Below are 27,975 nucleotides of genomic sequence, written 5' to 3'. Positions count from 1 at the left end.
AGGTGGATATTAATGCTGCATGAACTTGTTCTTGGCAGCTGTATATATGGACCATGATATTGTGTTGTGGTCAATGTAAAATGTTCAGGCATGGTGGCGTACTCTTTCCCATCTTTGCTGAGTATAAAAGCATTTCTTTCTCATTTGTGCCTCAGACGAGACTTGCTATAAAACCATGGAAAACTCTCAGCCTCTAGCCACTGCTAGTTAATTTCTGAGCAATTCTTTCCAATTGCCTCCTCAGATAAGACTCAAGGGTCTCCTTAAAACCATGGACAACTCCCAACCCCTTGCAACAGATAGTTTTTCTTATAGTTGGTTGATAAACCAGAAGCCTTCTTTGGATGGCCTTCTTGAATCTCTCCGGCCATCAGTTGATCTTTCCAGCGAAACAGTACCTATGGTTCATCACCTGAACAAAATCTTCAAAGATGATCAAGAGTTTGATTTTAATGTTACTCCAGGCTCTAGATCTTCTCTTGCTCTTGTTGATGCTGATGAAATATTTGCTGAAGGATGCATCAAGCCAATTTTTCCTAATCGTAATCGGACAAAGATGCAGCCCTCATTATCAGTTCCTGCTACACCTCTCTCTTCAGTTTCTTCCAGAACTTTATCTGTTTCTTCAGCTTATCAGGGTGAATATTATTCAAGCAGAAAATGGACGAAATCATCCAACAAAGTCTTGCAGAGATGTTTTTCGCTTCTCAAGCCCTTCTGCCAGGGATTTGGATGGTCAAGAAAAAGCATTAGGGTAGATGATTTAGACAGGAAAGTTTTGGAAGTTCAAAGTAGGAGCAATTCACAGCAGGCATCTCCAGATCGACGAACTGCTTATTCTGCTGCCAATTGGGCCGCTGTGAAGCAAACAAGCAATACACTTGATGCTTGTAGGAGACTGCAGAACTCAGAAACTAAAATCTTGAGCAATTCACCACAGGCCTCTCCACCGCGAAGTCCATCACATTATACCGACTCTAGGCTTGATATTGAAAGCTCAATTCATGAAGCAATTCTCCACTGCAAAAGATCATTTGGTATGTAATCCTTGCACATAGCTAGCTTGCAATGAAAGTCCAACTAATTACACTACTAAACAAGCCTATGATATCTAATTATTTGTCATCTTTTGTGGTTCTTGTTTCCAGCAAACCAAGAGACGTAGCTGTTACATGAGAGAAAGTGGAAAGGATCAAGGAGCAAGGAGTGCTAGAAGTATATGCATGCCAAAAGTTACGCCATGATGCTTAAAGATGTTCATCTTTTCTCCTTCTTCTTCTTCCTTTTGTAAGATTGTACATCCAAATTTTTGTTTTTAGAAGTTCATAAGCATTGTGAACAATCTTGATTTGTTAACTTTGACACAGAAAGAGTAAAATTTTCATACTTATTTTCGTTTTCCATTTATGGGATTGATATTTGGGAGGAGAGAATAATGAAGATTCTTGGAGACGGTAGAAATATGAATATTGTCTTTGCTTAGGGAAGATGAGGAAGTTTTGGCAGACAATGATATTGCAATACTTTTATGGTGAGGAAAGGGATTTCGGGGGCCCTCACATGGTCTCTCGTTTTCACTTTTTGTTCTTTTCTGGAAATTGTTGTGCCATTTTGCGAAGCTCCTCCACAACATTGATACCAGGTCCACCACTAGGCATTGGCACGGCAATATGATGTTTTATATTATGGATCGGAGTGGTGATATCTTTATTTGGAGTCCATAATTATAATACAGCTTAAGAAACAGAAAATCTGATTCCATCTCAAGGAAAAATATATATATATATATATATATATATATATAGTTGGGTGAAGAAGGGGACAAACGCAAATGTTTAAAATTTCTTTAAGCAAACACTCTATCTATAGAATATCTAACAACCAGCAATCTACACAAACACCCAAAAGAAAATTTCAGATTTTTGTCCGAGGCCTTCAGCAATAAGCTAAGGAATGAGACAACTAAACAAAACCCCCATCTCCAAGAAGTCCTGCACTGGAAACAAAATTTTGGACTTGATACATATATGAATACTCAAAAAATGATCGAGGCAAACAGAAATTCTGAGTGGCTAAGTGCTGCAAATAAAAACCAGCACATGGTATGGTAACTAGAGAAGAAAGGAAGCATTTTGGGACATGGTAAGGACCTACTACCTAATTTCCTATGGATTTGAACGTCTCCATAAGACAATTATTACCCCTAGATTTTAGTCGAAGTAATCTCCTCAATAATGCAAGTACACCGCTTTTTTCCATGATCTGTTCATGACTGTTACCGTATGTTGAAGTTCAATGCAGAGTCTTTGGCTAAAACTCTACCAATGCAATGCATATTTTGCGCTTCACAAATCACAAAGAAACAAGAGTACAATAATAAGAAGAACATAATGCATATTTCCTGTATGATTGCTAGCCAAATACTGTGTTCCGTGTGAATTAAGGAGGCATCAGATATCATGGAACTGTCTTTTCTTGGTTCAATGACTCTTGCTGATGCATTCTTGAAGCAGAATGTCTATATAAAGAAGGGAAGACATCAGGGGTCCAGGTAGGACATTTTCCAGGATAAAAGCCATGAGTAATGCCAATCAAAGTTTTGTTGTGTTAGATACTGTTCTCTATGTGATGTCGTGTCTATCCAATCACAAAGAATCACCACAAATAAGGGTCAATACACTTAAATTGGTTGCTCTTCTATCCAAAAATTGAGGGTAGTTTGAGGGGACCAACCTTCGAGACATCCTATTTTGTCTCCGCTAAATGTTAGTCCATCCTTGTCTCAACCAACACCGTCTTGACTCAATCAACCAATTGCATCTTAAAGCACAGTGACCGAACATGGAGGACTTGCATAGACCCTTTCACACATCAAAATTGCAACTTCAATATGAGAGGCGTACTAAGTTACACCCAACCAATTATGTGAAATACCCAAGTTTTTGTTCTGTTAATCAATCAGTCATAGTTGGTTGAGTTATGGAAATGTATAGAATTTTGAGGCTCAACGGTTCAGACCTGGAATAGTACTTCCTTCCTCAGGTTGCAACTTCGGACCCAAAATTTGTGTCTATATCATTTTAGGGTAAGGTAAACTATCGTAGACACAAAAGAATGTAGTTCCAATTTCTGATGTTTCTTACGGGAGATTTCTCAATATTGCTGGATAATTAACTTAGTCCTTGCTTTTGGATTAATAGTAGCAGATGCTAGAAAAGCACTTCTTGTCCCTCGAAAACTCGGAAAAAGTAGACAAAAATCAACACAAACATATAGACCAAAAGCAAACCACCAAATTAGTAATTTATATGGTGATTGGGCCAAACTTCAAAAGCTTATTAATCTAGATAGTATGACAGCTCTTTGCCTGCAAATTTTCGAGCCTTGGCAAGGACCCTTAGCAAGTCAAGAACATGGGTTGCATGCACAAACCTTGTCTTCAGCAATTCAGTCTCTCCATACTGAGTCCAAGTCTAACAAACTAATTCACATCATGAGTTTGTCCTTCCCTCCAAGCAGTTAAAAATTGTTCTCCAAAGATGAGGGGACCATAGACATTGCTATGTGATACATGTTGAAATTGTCGGGCCACAGGTTGCTGTTTGTGCTATTCAAAGGAGGAAAAGGCTAAATAGCTCTTGGTTTGTTTCCACAATGGCATATGGTATGTTCATAGTTAGATGCGTTGAATTTGTAGTAGCAATATCACACTAAACCATCCCAACACAAAAGGGAATATGAAAGTTAGTGCAGAAAGTTTCATTACCTTGGGGCCATATGCCTAGTCTTGTGAAATGGATGATTTCAACCGGACCTCATTTTCAGGATTCCCCCCAAGACAAGGACAATGCCTTCTATGCTATTCGCCATTCTGTGCATTAGCTTCAGAAATTTCCTGCCGGATAAACCAGATCGTCTGTGTAAGTTGCAACTTGTGCGGCTGCTTTGGCAAGTTAACAACTTCACAAATTTATCAAACCAACATTTTTGTTAAAAGTGTTGCTGGCAAGTGAAAATTCTGAGATCGTTCTAAGAAATATATTAGGGCCGTGGGATAAATAAGATGCAAGGAAGGAATAACAAGAAAAATTAGGGAATGTGGGGTGCCATTGTAGTAGTATCTGTATACACTTCATTCACATAGCGGTGACTCACATAACTAAATCATGTTTCTTTAATTAAAAATTTTGTTACGTAGTGTTAACTTTGGAAAACGGTTTGTAGAATTCGTCCTCAAATATGATGCAGTCTGCAGGAGAACACGGGTTGGAGGTAGGGGCGCAAATGAGTCGAACTTAATCGAGTAGTTTGCAAGTTTATTCGGTCAAAACTTGAATTCGATCTAGGAAAACATGGGTTGGAAGTAGGGGCGCAAATGAGTCGAACTTAATCGAGTAGTTTGCAAGTTTATTCAGTCAAAACTCGAATTCGATCTTGCGTTGATCGAGTTCGAGCTCAAGTTCAAATAGCTCAAATTGTTTGACGTCGAGCTCAACTTTAATATGTGATATTTGAAAGTTTGTTGAAGTTAATGAACTTCACATCTATATATATATATATTTAAAAAAAAATTGTTAGTGTGAAATATTAATCTTGTCCCTAATTTAAGATTATATAAAATATAAACTTATATTAGTTAAACTTGATTTGACTTGATTAACCTCAATTGAACTTGATATAATCAAGTCTGAGTTCGAAGTAAGACAAAACAAGATTGAATTCAAACTCGAGTTCAATTCAAAATTGAAGTCAAATTTTTTATTCATGTTCAACTAGACTGATTGCAAGCCCTAATCGAAGGTGAATCATAGAACGCCAAACGCTGTTAAACTTATGGACCGATCGTATGTTTCATCCCTCAGAACGTACGCTTGAAAGATCCAAACTTGCTTCTTTGGGCCAGAAACAGTCGCTTGTTGGGACATATCTATGTGAATGGAGGATGATAGTCTAATGTGAATTTGTTGGTTTTGGACCAACAAGTATCTGCAACCAAAACATAATTGTTCAAATAATTGTTCAAAATAAATTCAATCACAAAATGGACAAAGATGATCTTACCTAAATCACATATAAAAAAATTATTTTTTTGGGCAATAAAATATGTAAAGAAAAGAGTGGGGAGGGTTAGATTGGATTTTTTTGGAGAGGGATGGATTGGATGGTGCGAGATATGAAATGTAAAAAAAAAAGATTGTATATTTAAAAAAAAAAAAAAAAGTAAAGAAAAGGATGAGCTACATAGAGAGTTGTTTGAAAGGAGGAATAGGTTGGATGATGCAAAAGAGCAAGTGTAATCGAGAGATTTAGGAAGCTGTTAAATGATTCCATTCATCAATTTCTTTGTTATCCTTCATCTATTTTAGCTCTCAAATTCACTCCCAAATAATAAAAAGTGTCAACATTTGATCTTTGAATGTATTGGATTAGTTAAATTTCGCCCCTTCAATCCATTAGCTTTAATGGTGCAAATGAAAGAAATGATCAAAATATGATCATTTTTTTTAATTGTTGAGAGGTAAATTTGAAACTTGAAATAGATAAGGGGTACAAGATTGAAAATTAAATATTTTTGAAACTTCCTAAATAGTCACCTAACCAAAAAGAATTTTTTTTTTAAAAACGTCTCTCAAACCGCCCCCTTTGTTACCCCAAAATTTGGAAACACGTCATCCGCCCAATCACCGCTCCACGTGTAGTTTTGATACGCAAAATAACTGCCCAAAATCCAAATGGCCAAATTTATTACGTCACTCATTCCTCCAATTTCCAGCTTACAAATACTGAGGTGGCGTTTGGTTCGCACATCGGTATCAGATTCGGATTCGGAATCGGATATCTTGGATTTGGAATGAGGTCATTCATTCCAATACATTTGTATGGTTCAAGTATCTGGAATGTGTATCATTACTATAGTTGATGTTTGGTTCGTCGACTCTTTCGGAATGGAATATAATAAATGAGCAAATTATCCGGTTAGTCACTAAACTTTTACGATCGTCGAGTTTTGGTCACTCAACTATTAAAAGTCTGGTTTTGGCCACTAAAATATATAAAGTTAAAATGCAAGGCCATTCTGTTACATTTGGCCGTTAAATTCGCAAATCTGTCTATCCGCGCGATTTCCAAAACAAAAGGCAGTGTCAATTTAGGAAGTTCAAATGGATTAAAAGCCGATGAGCAAAGCGGGGACATAAATATAACTGGAACTAAGCAAAAAATACGCAGTCAAATTGGGAGTTGAAGAAGCAATTAGTACAGATTACGAGGGCCCTCCAAATCTAATGCTCAATCGAAGCTTTTCTCTTCATCCCCTTCAATCACCTCAACCACCTTCTCAAGTCGCCAGTCGAAGAAGGTGAAATCTCCCCTGCTGTCAGACTCTTGGTGTAGCAAGATGAATAGTTAGATTGCCGTTCAAACCCCAGATGCACTCCACAAGCACTTTTAAAGCTTGGGCTTCTCATATAATCTCCATAGCCCGTGCCTGCACCATTATGGGTCTGGGACAGGGAACAACAATCTCTTCTTTAGCAGATTCTGTTGCGGCCATGTAATTAGGCACCGCACTGGTCATGCCTCTGGATTGTTGGCGCAAGCCACCACCGCTGTACTGGTGGTAATTAGACCTCTGTGTTGGGGTTTGAGCTGTATGACCGCATCTTTCTTCCACTGCAGCATATCTAGGACTGGCGGAGCAGACTTGGAGAGGCCTTGTTTTGGACGGAGAAGGTGTGACAGGAGAGTGGAGAGATAGAGCTTGTTGGGTCGACCTATGAAGAGGGGAACAAGAGGTACAAGTGGATGTTGGACTTCCTAAATTGATCCTGCCTTTTGTCTTGGAAATTGCGTAGACAGACATATCTGCGAACTTAACGGCCAAATGTAACAGAATGGCCTCGCGTTTTAACTTTATACATTTTAGTGGCCAAAATCAGACTTTTAATAGTTGAGTGACCAAAATTCGACGATCGCAAAAGTTTAGTGGCCAACCGGATAATTTGCTCTATAATAAATATATTATAAACCCCATCGTAAATGATAGTTATTGGCTCTTTGTAAATGGGATATAAGAAATCTTCACTAATTAAATATATTAGTATAAATGTATTAGTAAATTTAGTCTAACTAATTAATAATTTCTATTAGTAAACATGTATAATTATTAGTATAATTGATAATATTAATTATATTACATAAATTAATATACATTATATAATACATATAAATAATAATAATATTATTATAAGTTTGTAACTAATTAAATTAAATATTATATATATAATTAAATATAAATATACAAATGTTATAATATAAAAATATAAAAATATAATATATACAAATATTAATTATAATAATAATTTATATAAATATAAAATATATTACATATTAAATATAGTTATTATTATATTTAAAATAATAATAATAATAATTATATAACTTATTAATATTACATACATGTATATATTATAATTATATGCACATATAATATACATTTATAAATATACATATATATTATAAATATAATATTATATAATATTAATAAATTTATAATATATATTATATAAGTATAATTATATTTAACTAAATAATTATAATATATAATTATATAATACAATAACATCATTATTATAAGTTTGTAACTAATTAAATTAAATATTATATATAATTAATTATAATTATACAAACGCTATAAAATAAATACATAATTATAATTATATAATATATAAATATTAATTGTACTCATATTTTATATAAGTATAATGCATATTAATATTAGATATAGTAATTATTATATATTATTGTATTTAAAATAATAAATATAAATATAAATATAAATATATAATTTATTAATATTATATACATGTGTATATTATAATCATATACACATATAATATGCATTTATAAATATACATATATATTATAAATATATTATTATATAATATTAATAAATTTATAATATATATTATATGAATATAATTATATTTAACTAAATAATTATAATATATATTTATATAATGTACTAATATTATAATTATAATATATTATATATATGTATATATTATAATATATAATATATATAAATATTAATTATATCATTGTATAATTATAATATGTAATTGGATTTGTTTCTTGGAATCAAACTTGGGAATCGGACAAAACCCACCAAAATACTTGGGAACGGAGAAATACCAAATGTTTAGAAATCATTCCAAGATTTCAATTCTCATTCCAGTGAACCAAACACCATTTATGGGGTTCATTCCATTCCCCGAATCCGATACCCTCTTACCAAACGCCGCCTGAGCCTTCTTTCAACAATCCATTTAGTAATTAATTCATACAGGTAATTTATTTTCAGATCTACCCTACCTTCAATTAAAACTCCTAGAAATTAATTAAAAACTTACCCCAATTCGGTTCTTCTTCCCTCCCTCAATTAAATTGGATTACAAAAATATTACTCCCGAGTCTATATCCTTTCTCAGCTCTTTCCCCCCAAATCAATCACAGAATATTCGTTAATAATAATCGTACAAGTGTAAGCATCCTTTCTCTTTTGATAAGCTAGCAGAATTAGAAAGAAAGGAAAAAAAAATCATACTGCTATTGCTTGTGGGTATTTTTTAGTAGGAATTTATTTGGGGATATGTGGAGTTCAATCGCTAATTTGAAGGAAAATCTCAATAAAATAGCTTCGGATGTTCACCACGACGACGAGGAGATTTCCGGATATAGTTCCCCTGATCGGCAAGTTAATTCAATGTCCGATCGAAGATTTTCGCACAATTTTGCCAATTCAATCTCACCACCACCGACACATTCTCCCATTGCCAACGGCTTCGATTCCCCCTATCATTCTCAGGTTCTTATCTCTCTGTGGAATGCAAAATTGTATGATTTTGAAATTTAGGGTTCCCTCCCTTGAGAAAAAGAAATAAGTATGTAATGTTCTTAAATTGTTTGATTTGGTTGTTTGGATGATAGGATTAACTCGGAAATTAACTTGATGCGGAATATTTGGTGCAATATTTTTATGGTACACTGCAAATTGTTGTTATCATGTTAATTGACTTGGTATAGTGGGTTATATCAATGCTTCCAACTGGTGATTTTTGTGATGGATGTCCATGCAAGAATTAGTTTGTGAGGCTGCAATGTGGTTTGGCTGCCTGATATAGTTGATGCTAAAGGTGGCTTAGAATTTTCCACTAGTTGTAGGAGGAGAATGGAACCTAGTGAAATGTAGGGTCAGTAGGCTCAGTAAGTTCGTTCTTGCTATAAACAGATGGTGGTTTAATTCATTAATCCAATGGATCACGTACACAAAGTTCATAATTAAGCCGTTAGACTGCAGTAGAGAGAAAATGACTTGACTGAAGGGAGATTTGCATTCTATAATATGCAAGTTAGAGAAGAATTGAGGGTGAAAGGAAAGTTTGATGCTATCTTGTGAGGATGGTCTCCTTGAGTGTGCTGTAAATGGAAGATATTATGTTTATGTATAAAGGAACATTGATTGTCTAATTTTCATTTTTATTTTAACTGCAAAATTCAACCTTTTGTGAATTCAATATGCAGTACTTAGTAGTTGGGTGATGGAACTCTGTTGCTGAGAATGGATACCTAATTCAAACTGATTGGGACAATATGTCATAACAGCGTGAACCTCATAGAATAACATGACTTCATATCCTGAAACTCCTTGGAATTTGTTTTATATCATCAAATTAATTCTCCACTTTCAAATTTACTGTCCCACTCATGATGCAGTTTCAATAAGACAAACTGACCCCATATAAGCTTCCATGCCCGTTGCATTTGCTGAGCCAATAATTCTGTAACTTGTTATGTGAATTAACCTGAGAAGCTTTTTAAGGAACATCGGGTATTAAATGCAGTTTACCATTTGGAGCTCTCTTGCTTATATCTTTTCAGGAATGTTTCTTTCATGCTTGCACTTCACATTTTTTGCATCCTAGGTGCTACTGAGTAACATCTTATAGCTTCAGGTTAATTCTTGCTTCCAAATGTTGATACCTTCTTCCAAACCACTGTTAACCTTATTTTGACATTGGAGGCAGATTATAGAGCCTCTCTTTTATCTGGTGGGGATATATGAACATGTTCATGTTATTATTTAAGAATTGCTTGTATTTTTTGGGATACAATAAGATGACTGGAAACAATTCATTGACTCAAAAAATGTTTCTTCTTTTTCCTATTGTTAAATCAGATTGAACAGTGTCAAGCAGAAATTAAGAGACTTCGGGAATCTGAAGCAGAAATCAAAGCATTGTCCGTTAATTATGCTGCATTGCTGAGGGAGAAAGAGGTCATAATGTTGCTTGATACTTTGTCTTTATACGATTTACATTCTTTACTCTAAAACCTCCTATCTTGTCCTTCCCACCCCAGTCCCTAACTTCTTCCCAGCATAGAGGAAAAGAAAAAGACTCGAGTTAAAATGTTAATTTTTGCACTGTAAAGGGATTCACGGCAACCTCAGTACAGTCATCTGCAGTGATTTTAATGTCCATTTATTAGAATGTTTAAGGCAGCAAATTTGGTTCAATTGTTCAACCTTCTTGTTCTGGTATGTGGTTCTTTCAGATGGTAGGCTTTAAAATAACCTTAGAGGTTTGTGGGGAGTTTGACTTTGAATTTGAAATTGAAGGCTCAATCAAGGCAATTTCCCATGACCTTGCTGTAGTATTTTCCTTAATCTGATTTTTGAAGATTCTGTTTCTTTAAAAAGAATATGGTACTTTGAGGTCACTTGGGCTTTGCTCTTTCTCTTTTCTCTTTGTTCTTTATCATTTGTTTGCAGTCCCGGTTCCTTGTGTTTGAAACATTTGATATTCATTACCCCAAACTATTTTGCATCTTTTGTATTTGGAGTTAATGATCTTCATATACCAATATTTGATGGTTTGATGCTTCATGGTCCTTCATGGTTTGCATTCTAGTTGTGGGCTTTGTCTAGTAGGGGGTTTCTAAGTTATGTTACTTTGATTCCAAGTATCATAATTTTGGAAATCTAATGTACACGTGCTTTCTGTTGTTACGTCTAAAAGATCTCATCTGACAGGATCAAATTTTGAGGCTGAATGAGGAAAATGGGACATTGAAGCAAAATCTCCATGCAACAAATGCTGCTCTAAGTTCATCTAGAACCACCAAGGTAAGTGTTGATACCCAGAGGAAATGTATAGTAGGACATAGTCGAATAATGCAATATCCAAAAGGTGCAAACTTGTAAAATTATGTATCTGAACCTTTATTTTTTCTTGGTCAACTGGGAACTCAGTGATGTTGGTGTAACAACTCATTGTTTCCATTAACAAGACGAATGAAGTCATTTTTCCAGCTTTATTAGAGAATTATGGTGGTTTCCATGGTAATGTGTGAAATCTAGTAATCTACTAGTTTGGCAGTATTTCAAAGAGCTAGATGCTAAACATGTATAAAATTGTTCATGCCGGAAACTTGTATGAAATTATGCAAGACTGAATACCTTGAATGTATAGATTTTTATCGTTCACTTTGTCAGTTGATGCACTTGACAGTGGAATTGTTGGTCCTCCCACCCCTACAGATATGGAGATCTTGTAACTTTATTTTGTTTCAAAGGAGCAATATTTTTTATATGTATGTCTAGGTTTTAACTGCTGCTCTTAATTAGTTGACATTTACTACATTGAATCAGCAGTCTGTTCATGCCATTTTTTTTAATCTTATTCCTTTTATTCAGTTTATATCTATCATTGTCCTTTGGTTTTTTGTGTAAAAAGATGTCAAGAGGAACTTCTTACCTGCCATTGGTAGACTGATCTTGTTTTCAAATCTTTAGGGAAGTAGTGACCAGTCACCCAATCGCCAGAGTAAAAGTATGGTGAAAAATCGTGCAGTTGGAAGCATATCACAGAATGGTAGTATGCCTAAACAGGATGGACAAAGCAATGGAATTGGAGGTGCTGATAAGGTATGAGCCATACCATGTAACCCAAATGAACTTTTAACAACTTTTGCCAATTTTCTGTTCCACTATCCTCCTTGTCATTGTTTTTGGCTTTCTAAGAAGAATTATAGTTGAACCTGCCGTGTATACTTAATGGAGCTGAGCTCTTGATAAGTTTGTCTACTAGACATACTTGTCCTTTCTTACATGATTGAAATCTCATTGTTCAAATATTTCTCTTTGCATTTCTGCCCTTCATTTTTGGTAATGAATAAACTTGATAACAGATGTATACATGCTTCTAGGAGCTCATAGATTTGCTGGAAGAGAAAAACAGGGCTTTGGCAGCATTTCAAGCAAGTCGTGAATCAGAAGTAGAGCAATTGGGGATGGAACTGGATAGAGAACGTAGCAATTCAGAAAATATGAAAGTAAGATTAGAAGGTATGCCCAGATTTTTAGCAAATACAAATATAGTTATGGTACTATATTGTCAACTTGAATAAGTGATTTGATAATTCTTGTTCTTAGAGGAACAGAAGTTGAGTGGATCTTTTCAGCTGGAATTGAACTCATTAAAAGTGGAGAAGGATAAAGTGAGTTCTGTATGTTTCTTTTTTCTGTTTTAATTTCTGTTCTTTTTAAGCTGTATTTGTGCCTGATGGCAGTTCATATATTTCTTTTACTGGAATGTTATTGCATGCACATAGTTCATTCTGTTGTTTAGCGTACACCATAATGTAAACTCCTTTATGAAAGGTGATCTATTCTTGTAATCTAATTTGAAGTTCCCTAGGGAGGTTTATGCTGCTCTGTGTGTGTGTGTGTGTGTGTGTGTGTGTGTGTTTGTCTGAGAATATACCTTGTATTTAATCAGAAGTGCAATGGAAGGCTGGACTGTGGTGACAAGCCACCACTCTACCATAGACTTGCAGTTTTCATTTCCCATTGTCTTCTTGATGTCTTCTCCAAGATTGCAACATCAATAAGGATCTGCTTGCTTCTTTTAATGTGTGAGATTTACTCCTATTTTCTTTCACAGTTGGCCTCAGAGATGACAAAAGTTCGCGATGAGTTGAGCCAAAAGATATCTGAAATTAGAAGATTACAAATGGAATTGCACAGAAGAGACAATGATGAAACTGATAACATGGTGGAGAGTTTGAAAAGAACAATTTCAGACCTAGAGAAAGAAAATAGAGATCTTAAGGTTGCAGTATTCTCTTAATTGCTTGAAAAAGATACTCTACTCGGTTGATTATCTTCATTCTACTTGGTTGTTTTGGATCTCATTCTTTCTATGATGTTCATCTTTCCATTTAGATTAAGAAGGATGAACTTCTGGCTGACCTGGAAGCAAGAAGGGATACTTCAGCATACAAACATCAGAGTGAGGTGCATTCATTTCAACTTTAGTAGTAACTAGTAACCTCTTTGCTTGCAATCTAATAGTTTCTTTCTTCCCTATGCTTCTTTTGATTTATTCTAAGCTAATTATGCTCGTCTAAAAGGTACAGTCATCAGAAGGTTTACCTGGGATGGAAGAAATGAAGGTAAGTTTCCAAAAGCTGGAGAAGGATTTGAAGGAAACACGCCAAGAGAGGGAAAAAGCACTGCAACAACTTAACCGTCTTAAGCAGCACTTACTAGACAAGGTTACAATATGTAATTTTAGGCAGCCACTACCATTTTTTGCAGTACTTTTCTTACTTCTCTAATGTGGAAATTTTTGTTCTGCTCTAATTATTTATAGGTCTGGTTGATTCCTTTTTATCAGATCCAAGTTTATGAGTTTCTTCTTTCATTTGGTGTTCATTGCTTAGACACTTAAAGACTACGATATGGCTTTATCGGCAGTTATCATGCTTTATTGTTTTGGCAGCTTGAAATAACTACTTGCCACAACTACTTATTGCATACTTCAAATGGTTGGTGAACTAAATATTCATATATGCAGGCAAATGTGATTATGAAACTGTTCTTTTGTTTCAGGAATCAGAGGAGGCTGAAAAGATGGATGAGGATGTCAAGGTTATTGAAGAACTACGAGCAAGTAATGATTATCAAAAGTCTCAGATATTGCATTTGGAAAAATCTTTGAAGGTGGCTCTTATGAGTCAAGAAGAACTTAAAGTGTTGTATGAAAATGAAATTAAGAAGTCTAAGGAAACTATTGATGAGCTAAATAGGAAACTGCGCAGTTGTATGACCATGATTGAGACCAAGAATGCTGAAGTACTTAACCTGCAAACTGCTCTTGGCCAGTATTATGCTGAAATTGAAGCTAAGGTAAACTAATGGGCTTCCTTGGAGATGCATAGAAGATCAGAAAGAGATGTGCCCTTTTATATTCTGAAAGTAAACCTATTAATGGCTAGGGGTCGAGAATAAAAGGATATGATTTCCTAGTTTCGCTAGTGTTGTGTTTCTCTGTCATAGCTTGCTTGTTTCTTTATGTTCAGGAACGCTTGGGAGAGGATTTAACTGCAGCAAAAGAAGAATCAGCTAGACTTTCTGGGCTTTTAAAGGTTCTTTTGCTTTTCCCTTTGATTAGTTTGAGATTTCATTTCTATATCTTCTGCTAAAACTGGATCACTTGTCCTCTCCTACCTTACAGGTTTGTTGTGTCTTTCAAGCTCGTGTGAATCTTTATGCTACTGTCTTATTTCTGTGACTCTCTGGAAATTTATGAATTTGAAACAAGTTCTCAAATGAATTTTATTTGACATGGCCACCTGAACCCTCTCTCCTTTCCCCTTTTGTTTGAAGACAAAAAAAAGTGAAGTTTTATATCTGAAAGTGTCCATGTCTTGCCAGGAGGCTTATCAACAAGCAGATACATTAAGGGGGGAAAAGGAAGAATTGGTTGCTAATCTTTCAAAAACTGAAAGGATGCTTGCTGAAGGGAAGAACAGAGTCTATAAGCTTGAGGAAGATAATGAGAAATTACGTCGTGCCCTTGAGCATAGTATGACAAGGCTGAATAGGATGTCCGTGGACTCTGATTTTCTTGTTGATAGGTTATACTTTGACCCTAATTCTAATTCATTTGAATCTAGATATATAGTAGAGCTATTTCTTAAATTCTTTCGTTTGAGGTGTTTAATTCTTTGACCAGGCATGTAATCTACCTGTGGTGGAGTAACGAATCCCAACTCAATTTGTTGCTTGCGTTAGTAGATTTTTGCCCTTTTCTTAGAATATTGGTTTTCAGATTAAATAAATCAGGAGACCATGTTCTTTCTTTATCTGCAAGGGAATTCCCTCTTCGGTTCTATTACTATGAGAAAATGCCAACTTCTCAAGTCCACAAATTGTCCCTTCTTTTGATTGTTCTACCTTCTATAGAATTTAGAATGAATGGTGTGCTCTGGATCATGATCCTTGTGAACCCTTTACTAGTTTTCCAAACTGGGCGGAGTGTAATTTGAGATTTGCTCATTCACATCTTATTTGCATGTTTGGTACCTCTGTTTGCTTACTCAAGTATATATGTGTATTCATCATAATGCCAATTTCACCATCAAGCCAGATCTTCCAATCATTCAACTACTGGCTCATCTTGCAGATTATAAAACTCATGGGACCAACTATTAAAATAATCTTGGCGGCAATTGATGCATAGACTGCTTAATGATTTCTCTGCCAATTCTATTACTTTTTTTTTCTGACAAGTGGCACCTTTGACAGGCGGATTGTAATCAAACTATTGGTGACCTACTTCCAGAGAAACCACAGCAGAGAGGTATGATATTTCAAATACAAGATAATAGCAAATGCCAGCTGGGATTTGAATTTTGAAACACTATCTGGATCTCAGTTTGTGAATTAATAAAGCAACTATTGGAAATATAAGCTATTAAGTTGGATTTCTTCTCGAGTTGTTTGGATCAGATTTTCATGCTCTTTATAGTAAAAAATCATAGATCTTGGAGCCAAATAAGAGCCTTGACTAGATTGCGAGACAACCAATAGCTGTGACTCATTGTCATGGTCACAAATTGTGATCACTGCTCTAAATGACTCACAGGTTTTGGATCTAATGGTCCGCATGCTGGGATTTTCTGATGAAGACAAGCAGAGAATAGGCATTGCTCAGCAAGGAGCAGGTAAAGGTGTTGTTCGAGGTGTCTTGGGATTCCCTGGACGTCTAGTAGGTGGCATTCTTGGCAGTAGCTCGTCTGAAGCTTCATCAAACATGAGATCTGATGACCAGGTAAGTTTGTTCCTTTTGCCCGAGCACAAGAAAATAATAATCATATGGGTGTTTGTGTTTTTGCATCTGGTCTTTACTGATGGTCATCTTGGACTCATGGCTTAGATAACTGCCACGGTTAGCTGGTATGTTGTTTCCCTACCCCATGCAGAAGATTTATATTTGCTTTTGATAATTATGATGTTGACTTTTTATGCGACGCCAAGTCCAAGGCCAAGGTCTTTCTTGAGTTATTGTTATTCACCAATTTAAGTTAATGTTGGGACGGATTTCTGTATTTTGTATTACTTGGAATTTGGATCTTTTTTCTAGAAACTAATTTTATTGGGTGCTGGGTCCCACAATTCGAGTCTTAGGCTGCTAATCAGGTTCTAATGGGACAAACAAGCATAATTGCCCATCATAGTCCGATATCTTTCATTTTTTATTTTATTTTCAACCAAATCAGTTTTCTTAGTGCTAGAGCTTCTGTTTCTGAATACATTCCTTTGCATGTCTGGATTCCCATCACATATGATGTCTCTCTCCAAGTTCTAGTTTTCTGATCTGGGTTACTCGTTTGCTTGCTGGAATACATCCAGTCTTTTACAGACTTGTGGGTTGATTTTCTTCTCAAGGAGACTGAAGAGAGAGAAAAAAGAGAATCAGCTGCTGCATCCAAGGAGAATCAAACCAATGGGAGTCCAAGTTCGTCAAATAATGCACCTTTATCGAATCAAACAGCTGGTGCTGCAACTGCTATTCCAAATTTTGGTAGATCAAGTATTCCCCAAGATCAAAATTTTACCACCACACCACCTCGCGGAACCATCCTGCAGTCTGAAAGTACCAATTCTGAGTTCTCGACAGTACCTCTTTCCATATCTGAACCCGGTACTCAGACTTCAAGATTGCTTCCAAGATACTCGTAACCTGCTATCGTAATATTGATGAAAGGTACAAATTCTCAGTTTTCTTCCATGTATCCTTTTTTGTAGTCATTGCAATTGGTTCATTCTATCATTCTATTCTTTTACCCCATTATACATGTGAAGCGGGTGCAGTATTTTGTGATGTGTGTAGGCCGTGCATGTAAATGAACAATATCTCAAGAATGATTTCAAAGTGAAAATTGCCAACACTTGCGATACACCACACTCTTGGATCATCACTAGACATGACCATGATATCCTCCGTTTGTTTTTTCCGGAATTATCCCGTCTCCTTCCCGCTCAATAGAGGGTGCTGTCAGACGTCTAAGCTGACAAAATTAAGCGGGATTTACTTAGAGTCTGGTAGCCGTCGCACTGCCGCCTACCTGAAAATCCTTTGCTTGGAAACCAAAAAATAACTAAACCAAAAACGAGCATTTGGTTGGTTGGCGTCACTGGGTAAAATTATTTCTTCCTAAAACTTGCCCAAGAGAAAAGTGTACGCAAGGATGGAAGGTTGGATCCATCGTATAGGAAGAGGGATCGACGCTAGCTCGTTCAATTGGTCCTCCGTTTGGATCGATTATATCGAGCAGCGACCGGGGCACTGGACTCTCCCGAGTCTTGGAACTGTGTGATCCCAATCCGGCCAAATAGAAGAATCGGGAAGTGTGTGTCTGTATTACACCCAAATCTTAAAAAAAAATGAGCCCTTCGCAAAGAAACAAACATTGACGAAGGGTTGTTAACATCTTCACAAGGGCTGCGGCACCAAATTTTCAACATAAAAAACAATTCAGGCAAAACCTATACATGTTAATTCCACAATCCACATCGCACGCGTTCGACAATTATATTCCCGCACAAATGTCCAGTATTCCAGGAGCTTGAAAGACAAACAAGGGTTCCAAAATTCTGAGTGCGAATGTCTAGTGACTAAAGTAACCACCATCTATCGAGCTTACTGCTGCTACAAGTAGGGTATCCATCAAAAAAAAAAATAATGCAGCTAACCCATCAGATCAGTAAATTCTTCCCAAGCCACAAGCCACAGGCACTGAGCCGGGGATAAAACTAGCACGCTTTAAGAAAGCAGAGAAAATAAAGCTACTCTTGAGAAACCACAGCTGATAGCTGGTACCAAAGATGAGTGAATCACCACAATTATGCTCTCTTTTTGTCCTTCGAAGGTCCCCTTGGAATTTTGCTCAGAACTTTTTCATCAAAAACTGCATACTTCTTCCTGATCTCAATCATTGCCTTCTGAGCAAATGAGTCTATCTTATCCTCATACTTCTCATAGAGTACAGGTAAGGTGTGAAGCAAGACAAAAGCTGTTCATTGACAACAAACACATCACCCCAGTTAAAGAATTGGACAAACATCAACTTCAAAAATGTGAAAGACCAAAAAAAAAAAAAAAAAACAGAGTAAGGGCACATATTCCGTTGTACTCACTGATGTAGAACAGTGTCAAGAAATTGCAGTAACTACCAAGAATTGAGAAGAACCACAATCCAGAGACAACCTGGCCCAACCAAAAAACAAAATTTCTCCTTATGAGTATCAATAGTCCGCAGATCATGTAGAGAGATTTGCAGAATGAGAAAAACCTCCCTCATGATAAAAAGCTTAAACATGACATGCGTTTATTGCAGTACATGGTGGTGTAGCTTATTTAAAATTGGGACACCGCTCAACAGGCATTACTCAATTAATATTTTCATGAATTCTTACACACGCATAACACGCAAAAGAAGCATATGTTAAAATCCAATGATCCAGCAATTTCACAGTATGACAAATAGCTTACAGCCAAAAACTTCTTCAGGTCTCTCCCAGACGCAATTTCACGCAACAAAGCAAGAGCGCGGTTAATCTCAAACCTAACAGCAGCAGCAACCTGACGGAATGGCTCCTCTGAAAGGCGAACTTCTGGAATACGTGGGGGAGACCTGTTGAAAAAACCAGGCAAGCTCAGTTAATAAGAAAGGTAATGAACCAGGTAAAACATTAATCATTTGAAGGGAATAATCTCACTTGTTAATGAAAGTTGTTGCATTTGACCACAAGAACAGAATTGCTAGTGCGAGAATCAGAATGTGGCAGACCAGAGTAAGTAGGTGGTACTCAAGTAGTTCAAAAAGGACCCAAACAGCGGTAGCTCCTCCAAGGACTGCAGCAGAAATCTTTTTATTCCTCCACAAGAAAACATCAGCAGCTACACCAAAGTACGCAAAACCAATCAATTCTCATACATAGATGATGTCATAAGCATGCTAAAATTCCTGCATATGCAAATGGCTTTTGGCTACGCAGGACACATGACAACAACCGGGAGGCGACTTTTCACCTCTATTTAACTTCGAACCTCCCCATTTCTCACTCTAATACTGCAGCAAACATAATCCTTACACTATATATCACCCAACTGTTAAATTTCTCTCAAACATCAGATATTCTGTTCTAGTTGGCAATAAATATAACCCCAATCAACTAAAATAGGTACCACTTTTCACCCAAAAAATAAATAAATAAGAGACAGGATCTTTCTTTTATTCAACAAAACCAGTAAATGGATTATATAACCATGCTTAGACGGTTTATATTTTCAAGAAGACAGAATATTTCATTTTTTTTAACTATGCATCTTAGATCCTTAAGCATTAATTTATAGGAATTAATAAATTAAAAAGAAAAGAGTTAAAGGCAGTAGATACAGTCATGTATTCCCAAAAAAAGATCCCTACCATCTGGAAAAGAAGAAAAAACTACTTGCAAACTCCCAAATAAACTAGAAAGTTTAACACCAAAAAAAAAAAAAATTACAAGAAACAGATTCAGCAGTGTATTAGGTGGTAACCGTACGTTTGCCTCCACCGAAAACCTGGTGAACCGGTTTCTCCCTTCCGAACAGCCTGAAAATCTTATCCTTCACCGAAGTCGGAGAAGATGCCGGCTTCGATTTCACCTTCTTCTCAGAGTCCGACTCCGACGACGCGGATGACGACGAATCATGGTCTCCGTGAACCTTCTCCGCTGGTTTCTCAATCAAAGTCTCTTCTTTCTTGTCCAAATCCTCCGCGTGATCAGCCATTTCAGGTATCCAAAAACCCTTGCTCTTCAAAATATATTTTATTTATATTATTTTTTTGGAAACACTCTACTTCAAAACGAAAATTGCAACGAAAAAGGAAACTTGGGAAGTGGGGAAGTGCTGAGCCTTTTGGTTTATATAGATGGGGTGGCTCGGATCGGTCCGAAGCTTAGGTCCGGAGGATTTCGAAATGAAAGAAAAAGATTTGGGTAGTGGGGTTTATCGAGGAGATTAACGGCGTCAGGGGGGTTTTGACGTCCATGGACTCTTTTTTCTTTTTTTTTCCTTTTTTTCCTTTCAAAAAAGAAACAAAAACTTTTTTCCGTCTCTAGGGCTTGGAAATGATACATTTTTCATTTTTAACGAAGAATTATGAACCTATCAATTCTAGATTCGAACTGCACATTTTAGCTACTTTTGTTGATGAATTACGGTTCAAATTGAAAAGTTCAGCACTTTTATTTTTATAACGAGAAATAGTTTTCATTGTATATTTTCCACTTTTGACTTAGAAATTTTTTTTTTTTTTGGTATCAAATCAAGATTGAGTTGCTGTAAATTATTTGATGGAAAAAGGCTAGTGTTCTCTCGGTAATATATGTTAAAATGAGCTTACTTTGCAATCTTTGGCTTTCTTAAATACACTATAATAGAGGGTTAAGAAGAAATGAGCTACTAATTTTATGTGCATTTCTTCCTTCAAAAGAAGTACATGTACTTGTCATTGTGACTTATATTTCTAATTAGCACATCGAAATTAGCATTCGATTTAGTTATGAGTTTTTCGTGTAAAAAAAAATATATGCTCAATAACATATCATGCTTTTAAAATGTAGAAGGCCGGAGGTTAACAATTAAGATTGAACTCCAATAATTAGACATCTCAAGTTTAAATTTTATTTTTCTTCGCTATTTCTTAGATTTCATTTCTTTCTTATTATATAAAAGGAAGAAGAAGAAGAAAACGAATGTTAGAAGTCACTACTGTGTATTTTATGAAATAAAAGAAAATTATTTATTAACATACAACCATTTATGAAATTTTCTTCTTATGTAAAAATACATAAACGAAACTTTGGCCAGGCTGAGGTTGAGGGATGGGACTTGGGAGCGATGCTATTTGGACTATTTGTTTTACTTTTTAAATTTCACCTCTCCCTTGTTAAAAGGAAAAAAAAAAAACGGAAGAAGCCAATTTATGAAATACAAGGGACTAAACAAAAAATGTAACGTACAACCATTTATGAAAATTTCCAAACGTGGAAATGAGTACATAATTGAACTCTTGCGTGGGGGTGGGGGCGGCGCTATTTGGACTGTCTATCGAGTAAGGAATGGCTTGCTATAATAAGGTTGCTTTATGCGAGAGGGGGGGGGGGGCACCGACCAGGTAAGATAGAGGACACGTGTCGATCTGATGCTGGGATGAGGACATCTTACTTTATAGGCTTGGGCGGTACAGATTGGATTTTCACACACCCAAGTGGAATGAATTTCTTCTTCACTTGCAATTTTTTAATGTGGATTAGTTGAGAATAATTTCTGAAGCGAGAACGATCGCGCAATAAATCACAAGAAGTTGATAGGCTAACAGTATACAGTAATAATTAGGTAATTGAAACTGTTGTCCAATGAATTCAATAAATTGTTTGAGTGACTTTTTCCTTTAGATTGCCTTTTCATATCAATTTTGCTTTGGACATAAAAATCTATCTGCTTTGGACGCAAGAAAGCAGTAGGCCTTGAATTTCGGCGTGTTAACAACTTGAAGACGTGATTGGGGTCAAATTTGCAGGGTGTGTTGTTGGGCTTCATCACATGCCCATGACGAGAACTAGAGGAGCCTTTGACGACAAAAAAAAAAGGAGAACACATATATTATTTATTGGGACCGAATGTATTGAAATTTCAGTATCCCACCATGTCCAATTGCAGCTTGGAAAGATTACTTTGTAATTTCAATTTTTTTGACTTTTCGTTCCTAATTAGTATATATATATATATATTATATACACTGATAGTATATATATTTTCACCGTTTAATTAATTTGAATTTAAATTTTAAATTTTACATATGTATCATGCATTCAATCATGATAGTGTATACACTGTTAATATATACATATATACATGAAAGCTATTGTTCCAAGATAAGAAAGGAAGCACACAAAATATAAAAATGAAACAGAAGAAACAGAAATTACTAGGCAACTTTCATTTCATTTCATTTCTTTTCTTTTTCCCCCATGAATGCAGATACTTTTCTTAAAGAATAGTACTATCAAGATGTAAAGGATCTACCATGGACCAAGCTTCATTATTTTCATAACGATCCCTCAGATCCAGTTGGAAAGGAAACAAAAGCTTGTTGGAAAGTTACATGCATCATTCCTTGGGCATATTACAGCTTGGATATCTACAAAAAGAAAACCCATAATGCCTGCTAAAATGCAAGTCAAACAGACGCTCTGTTGAAATTGGTAGTGAAATGTGCCGACAATCAAGTCTGGACACAGAAAACTTATGTCGTCGAATATTCTGGCAAAATCATGCCCCAAACGAATGCAATTGCAAGAGAAAAGCCCACTATGAACATCCTATTTTCTGACCCTGTTTCTTGAAAAAGACAGCAAAGCAGCCATTTGCACCACAACGCTATATGCATTCATTTATTCCAGGGATCGCTACCACATTCCAGGGATCATATTATTTGTTTGGATGGAGTATTATTCGAAATATTATTTAGAATCATTATTTTAGCACTTTTTTTTTTGTACTAATCACAGGTGTTCGCATCCGTTTTACGGTTTACGATTAATCCTGTTCGAAGCCGCGTCGGGCCCCTTGTAGAGGGAAGCTCTGCCAACGTTGTTTTTTCCATCCTCATGCATTTCGAACCTGAGATCTCATGGTTAAGGGATGCAAGTCCCTTCCATTTGCACCAACATCCGTTGGTAATTACTTTAGCGCTTTTTGTGATATGATATATGTTAAATAAAAAGATGGTTGGAAATATAAAAAGGTAGGTTGAAAAATGTGTTTATAATGCAAGCGAAATATTATTTGAAAAAAATGAGATATCCAGAATGGCAGCTCATGAAATGCTTTCCATTGCATTATGCTGTTGGCACTAGAACTTCTCGTGAACCGATTAAATTTAGATTGGTAAGAATTTTGCCAAGAAACAATGCCAATGCAGTCCTCCTTGTATTTTGTTCTATGAGTATATGGCGTGACAAATCAAGGTATGATCTTATTCTCTCCCACTCTTCACATACTCAACTGCTATCAGACCTCTTCTGTCAAAGATATTTCACGGGAATAGCAGTTTAAAAGATAAAACGCATTACCTATACTTTGACAAATTTAGCAGCTTTGAGGTTGGACAAAATGATCAGAATGGCCTAGGTAGTTTCTCTAGGACAGCAGAGAAGAAAACCTCCTGATCATGTCTGTCGAGCTTTGGGACTATAATCCACCTATGCTTCTTGTGCCTTAGCATCTTAAAAGCTTAGTTATTCAGGTCCTCCTCCAAACAGAAGAAGCTATCAATCCATAGAACTACCCCTGGCCTCAAAACTCTGTCCCAATCATGTAGTACAAAATCCAGCAGCACGAAATCAATCCATCCATCAAGAAACATTGTTGTGTGAATCAAATCTAAAGTATTATCAAAGAAGGGAAGCCTCTGATTAATGGTCAAGTAAAGAGGGATCAATCCACGGAGAGCAATCATTTCATTGAAGGGTGCCCCAAGATTAATTGTTGCAGAAACTATTGTGACATTAAATTCCCTCACTCTTGCGGCAAATGTACCTGTACCAACACTAAAATCAAGTCCAATCCTGATTTCTCCTGGCATCAACTCAAGCACTTCAGGGATCGTAAAATCTGCTGTCAGGTTGAAAGCCGGATCCTGATATGAGGGTTTAATCCACCGGAACATCTCATGATGAGTAAGGCTAAAACAGTCTGCGCACTTGAAGAAACCTTTACCAGTGGAATTCTGAGCCAGGCAAGCAAAGTTCTTGCATTTATATTTACTCCAACGGACATTTCGATCATCGCGAAGCGTCCACAAGGACTGATCAATTGGATATGGTTTACCATATAACTTAGGAGCTGTAGCAAAGCATCTCCTCCTTTGTAAGGGATCACAACCATGAACCATCAACTTCTGAGCCAATTTCCAATCATCATTGCAAATTTCACCAACGTCATAGTCCATGTACTCTTCAAGATCTCTCTTCATGGCAAAACAAGCATGGCCAATGCTGGTGAATGTGCCATTAGCCCCTATGAAATTCTGCTTTCTGAGTCTGTTAGGTTTGATCCTCACGTACTTTCGAATTTCTTCTATCACAAAGAAGTCAGCTAGTTCATCATGTTGTTCTTTTCGTCCTGAGCCTGACACGGGATGCACTACTTTGTAATTGCCATCTTGATCATGAGCCTCATAATTGGCAGACATAGACATCTTAACTGACTCAACTAGACCCAAAATATCAGCAAGAAAGACGGCATATCCTGTTGGAGACGGTGATTCATGAGTCAATTCTTTCATACTGTCAATTTCTTGTTGAACTTTTTGAGTAAGAGTGGCTAAGGTTGCCTTGATCTCATTTTCATAATTACTAGAAGTTTTGGGGTTGTTGCACTTGCAGAAGGTACTAGAGATTACCGAAGGTCTAAGAGAACAGAAATTTGACAAGGTAGCAATACAAATCAGTACCTAGTACCATAATAAACCTGTGTGAACCTCTCCATGCCCTGAATTTTCCTTTGATATTTATTTTGAGCATCTGGCTTGCCAGGGGAAAGAAGAACAGATAGAAGATTACAAATTTTAATTTCTGAATAAAGAGTGGAACTTTTTGAGTTCTTCTGAAGATAGATGGACACGAGCACTCGAACTTTCCAAAATGAGATTGCAGATACTAAAAGTTTTGATGCGAACTCCACATCAAAATTCACAAGCCGAACTTTCCTGTGAAGCAGGACTTGACGCTAGAAAAAAGCGAAAAAGGGTTGCAAGTTTGGGGTTGATAGTGGTGGACTGGATTGTGTCTGACTCGGATTATCTGCCATAGAATGAAGAAATTGAGATGATCATCTTGAGATTGGAGACCGCATGTTCCACTTCCTTACAATCCAACACACTTTCAGTTTCAGGGATAGATTTTCTAGGCCCTCCAACTCCAATGTTAAAATGCTTCATCATGATAGTTTGATGATGTCTCTTTTTGACTTGTACTCAATTAAAGAAGTCCGCAATTTCAAGTAGCAAAAGACAAAAGAAGGCTTGAGCAAGTGCTAGCTGATGATGCTAGCATAAAATAAAGCTTGGCTTGGATGAACCAACGGTTTAAATAATTTGGTAAAAACCAGTTGCTTTCAGCTAAAGTTACATAGCAGATCCGACTATGCAGTTTATTTATGACCTCGTACTATTATTTAGCTCAGTGAACTCCTCCAACTGTTCCTTCAAAAAAAAAAAAACCTCCTCCAACTGTAGCCAAATGAGTTCCTGAAAATTGGGAGACAATTCAATACATCCGATCGAACTGTTTTAACAGCCTTTGCTCAGCATATCCCTACACACCTTAGAACCTACTGACCTGTTACAAACTAACCATGCCCCTCATCGAATCTCTCTCTAGTTGGGCTCAATGCCCCTGAACTGTTTGCTTGCAAATGCTATCTTAGAAAAAAGATTAAGAAAAGAAGAAAAAGTAGCAGCTCCTCGTAACCCGAATTAGTCAGCAGAGCAGTGAGGTACAACTTGGGATTGATTTAGAATCTTCCTGATGCTGTAGGTGGGGGATTAGATTATTGGATTGGATGCCAATAGGAAGCGAAAAGTGAAAAGCAAGTAAAGTTGGTCAATTTGTAACTAACGTATCAAAAGTGTCCAGGAACATGTTCTTCTCTTCCCCCTAGAAGGAACAGTAGCATAATTCTAACGTTGATGGCCACAAAGAAAATAGATGGGCACCATCACCATGTTAGAATAAGAATAATGGAGAATTGGAGTGCGCATTGAAAGGGCGAATGAAGAAAATGGAATAATGCTGCACAATCAATCAAAATGAGACAATTAAAACGGAAGGGAAGGGAGAGATTGTAAGCAGGCGATTCTCGAAAATTTTACAGTTCGTAGTGCTACTGCTGCTAGAGAACAAGATAAATATCAGGCATGAATCACATCAATTCCCCCTAGCAGCTTGATTTATCCCAAAGGGTTGCATTGCATCAGAATCACCTACAAACTCTCTGCAAACCTGAATTTTTTGCAATCCAATAGTACTGTATTCCCAACTCTGCATTTTACATCGACCTAAAACAAAAATCCAATTCTCCTTCCCTCTCGAGAAGGAAATTACAAAAAGCGAAAAAAAAAAAAAAAAAGGAAGAACCGCTGGCATCAGCAGTTGAACAACCCACCCAGGTAAGCAAAAGGCACAAGAGTCAAGAAAATGGCGCGTGATCACGACCTCCTCCGTCCGCCGGAATATTGGGAAAGTGGGACCACCTCCGACAACGGCGTAGAGAGCGGCGTCGGGAGCGGGGAGTTCCGGCAAACGGGGCACGAGGCGTTGAGCTTAAGCCACGCGTCAATACAAGTGACGTGAAAATAATGCTTACAGTCCGGTAACAACCTTAACATCTCCGATTCCTTATAATCACACAAGCATATCGAGCACACCGGATCATTCCCCGCACAAAAACTCGCGTTTATTTTGGAAAAATGGAATTTCGGGTAGGAATTAATAACGGCCTGGTCCAGTCCAACGACGGCGTTTTCGGAGGAGGAAACTTCGTCATCGTTTTCATCCTCGGTTACGAAGATTATACGGGGGAGGTAGATGCTGGTCTCGTTGGGGTTATTACTGGGATTATGGCGGCCGGACTGGGAGTCAAAACGACGGCGACGGCGAGCGGCGGCGGAGCGACAGCAGATGTAAGAGGCGAGGAGGACGGTGGAGAGGAGGACCAGGAAGCCGAAAGCGATGGCGATGGCGTAGCCGAGGCCGACGCCGCCGAGTTTCTCGGCGAGAGAGGTCTTGGTGGTAGGGGCTAGAGGTGGTGAAAGCGACAGTGGTAATGGCCGTAGGGGTGGTGGTGGTGGGGTGGACATTGGGAGAAGAGGGGTTGAAGGGTGGGGGAATGGTCCATTTGAATTGAAAGAAAGAAAGAGAAAGGGGAAAATTGGGGGATTGGGTTAAGTGAGAGGGGAGTGAGGGGGATGGGGTGGGTGCTGCATTTAATACTTGGGGTGTTTGAGGGGGCTCTGCTCTGCTGGGGCGAGAATGGAAGTTCGGAAAACGGAGGAGGTCATTTAATGGCCAACATGGTGGGGATGATGGCGATCACTTTCCTGCCTTTTTTTGGCTACTGCTTCTTTTTGGAATTTTCGGAATTTGAGCCAAAACCCTCAAAGTCTCCGCTCCACTCCACTCTTCTTCTTTCTCTTTGGTTGGAGTCCAAAAAAACTCACATAATTTCTCGAGTCCTTTCTTTCAAATTGACTCTCTCTCTCTCTCTCTCTCTTTTTTTTTGGGTCGTTTCAATTTTCTCATACAGTGCAGTAGTATTACTGATTAGAGGGCCATTTAAATTGAGCCTACAATTATTTATACAGCACAAATAGACGGTAAGAGAGAAGGTCAAAACATAAATAAATTTGGATAGCAAGTAGCAAGTAGGAGTAGGACAGCTTGCTTGAAAATGGATAGTGATTTAACATACGAAATATGTAAGATCACGAGATTAAATGTATTTTGATAAG

General features: G+C 36.9%; 5 protein-coding genes across 10 annotated transcripts; 2 read left to right on the top strand and 3 right to left on the bottom strand.

The window, feature by feature from the left end:
* Positions 1-8: 8 nt before the first annotated feature.
* On the top strand, positions 9-1,390 carry LOC113733251 (probable membrane-associated kinase regulator 6). Its single transcript, XM_027259516.2, has 2 exons — positions 9-1,037; positions 1,149-1,390. Exons 1-2 carry the CDS (start codon positions 272-274, stop codon positions 1,163-1,165), a joined length of 783 nt encoding a protein of 260 aa, XP_027115317.1. The 5' UTR covers positions 9-271; the 3' UTR covers positions 1,166-1,390.
* Positions 1,391-8,366: 6,976 nt separating this feature from the next.
* LOC113728135 (golgin candidate 3-like) lies at positions 8,367-17,307 on the top strand. Of its 6 annotated transcripts, none has more exons than XM_072081227.1 (16): positions 8,367-8,542; positions 8,632-8,866; positions 10,238-10,336; positions 11,093-11,185; positions 11,855-11,986; positions 12,268-12,406; positions 12,494-12,567; positions 13,005-13,172; positions 13,286-13,357; positions 13,474-13,617; positions 13,955-14,251; positions 14,425-14,490; positions 14,780-14,982; positions 15,653-15,707; positions 15,993-16,178; positions 16,760-17,307. In XM_072081227.1, exons 2-16 carry the CDS (start codon positions 8,651-8,653, stop codon positions 17,087-17,089), a joined length of 2,274 nt encoding a protein of 757 aa, XP_071937328.1. In that variant the 5' UTR covers positions 8,367-8,542; positions 8,632-8,650; the 3' UTR covers positions 17,090-17,307. The 6 variants fall into 6 exon arrangements, with proteins under 6 accessions (XP_071937328.1, XP_071937327.1, XP_027108457.1 ...); XM_072081226.1 differs by having other exon boundaries at positions 8,367-8,866; positions 16,760-17,114; positions 17,241-17,307; XM_027252656.2 differs by having other exon boundaries at positions 8,367-8,866; positions 13,480-13,617.
* Positions 17,308-17,884: 577 nt separating this feature from the next.
* LOC113728138 (reticulon-like protein B2) lies at positions 17,885-20,380 on the bottom strand. The gene is made up of 5 exons (XM_027252660.2): positions 19,958-20,380; positions 19,130-19,310; positions 18,903-19,044; positions 18,548-18,617; positions 17,885-18,423 (listed from the first exon to the last, which is right to left on the bottom strand). The coding sequence occupies exons 1-5, from the start codon at positions 20,184-20,186 to the stop codon at positions 18,254-18,256; spliced, it is 792 nt and encodes a 263-aa protein (XP_027108461.2). The 5' UTR covers positions 20,187-20,380; the 3' UTR covers positions 17,885-18,253.
* A 3,190-nt stretch (positions 20,381-23,570) lies between these two features.
* Positions 23,571-26,161, bottom strand: LOC140037111 (probable methyltransferase At1g29790). The gene has a single exon (XM_072081224.1). It carries the CDS (start codon positions 24,748-24,750, stop codon positions 23,698-23,700), a length of 1,053 nt encoding a protein of 350 aa, XP_071937325.1. The 5' UTR covers positions 24,751-26,161; the 3' UTR covers positions 23,571-23,697.
* Positions 26,162-26,283: 122 nt separating this feature from the next.
* Positions 26,284-27,760, bottom strand: LOC140037112 (RING-H2 finger protein ATL67-like). The gene has a single exon (XM_072081225.1). It carries the CDS (start codon positions 27,322-27,324, stop codon positions 26,674-26,676), a length of 651 nt encoding a protein of 216 aa, XP_071937326.1. The 5' UTR covers positions 27,325-27,760; the 3' UTR covers positions 26,284-26,673.
* Positions 27,761-27,975: the final 215 nt, after the last annotated feature.

Source organism: Coffea arabica, chromosome 2e, assembly GCF_036785885.1.
Source record: "Coffea arabica cultivar ET-39 chromosome 2e, Coffea Arabica ET-39 HiFi, whole genome shotgun sequence".
Lineage (NCBI taxonomy): Eukaryota > Viridiplantae > Streptophyta > Magnoliopsida > Gentianales > Rubiaceae > Coffea > Coffea arabica.
The sequence above is the reverse complement of the archived record's forward strand: the minus strand, read 5'-3'. Positions and strand labels throughout refer to the sequence as shown.

What these genes read in the sequence shown, in the direction of transcription:
- LOC113733251 (XM_027259516.2), top strand. Translation starts at nt 272, where the DNA reads ATGGACAACTCCCAACCCCTTGCAACAGATAGTTTTTCTTATAGTTGG.
- LOC113728135 (XM_072081227.1), top strand. Translation starts at nt 8,651, where the DNA reads ATGTGGAGTTCAATCGCTAATTTGAAGGAAAATCTCAATAAAATAGCT. An exon ending in CATTGCTGAGGGAGAAAGAG is followed by an intron (nt 10,337 to 11,092) that starts GTCATAATGTTG and finishes CTCATCTGACAG; the next exon opens with GATCAAATTTTGAGGCTGAA. An exon ending in ACATGAGATCTGATGACCAG is followed by an intron (nt 16,179 to 16,759) that starts GTAAGTTTGTTC and finishes GAATACATCCAG; the next exon opens with TCTTTTACAGACTTGTGGGT.
- LOC113728138 (XM_027252660.2), bottom strand. Translation starts at nt 20,186, where the DNA reads ATGGCTGATCACGCGGAGGATTTGGACAAGAAAGAAGAGACTTTGATT. An exon ending in GGTTTTCGGTGGAGGCAAAC is followed by an intron (nt 19,311 to 19,957) that starts GTACGGTTACCA and finishes ACTTTGGTGTAG; the next exon opens with CTGCTGATGTTTTCTTGTGG. An exon ending in GCAACAACTTTCATTAACAA is followed by an intron (nt 19,045 to 19,129) that starts GTGAGATTATTC and finishes TTTTTTCAACAG; the next exon opens with GTCTCCCCCACGTATTCCAG.
- LOC140037111 (XM_072081224.1), bottom strand. Translation starts at nt 24,750, where the DNA reads ATGAAAGAATTGACTCATGAATCACCGTCTCCAACAGGATATGCCGTC.
- LOC140037112 (XM_072081225.1), bottom strand. Translation starts at nt 27,324, where the DNA reads ATGTCCACCCCACCACCACCACCCCTACGGCCATTACCACTGTCGCTT.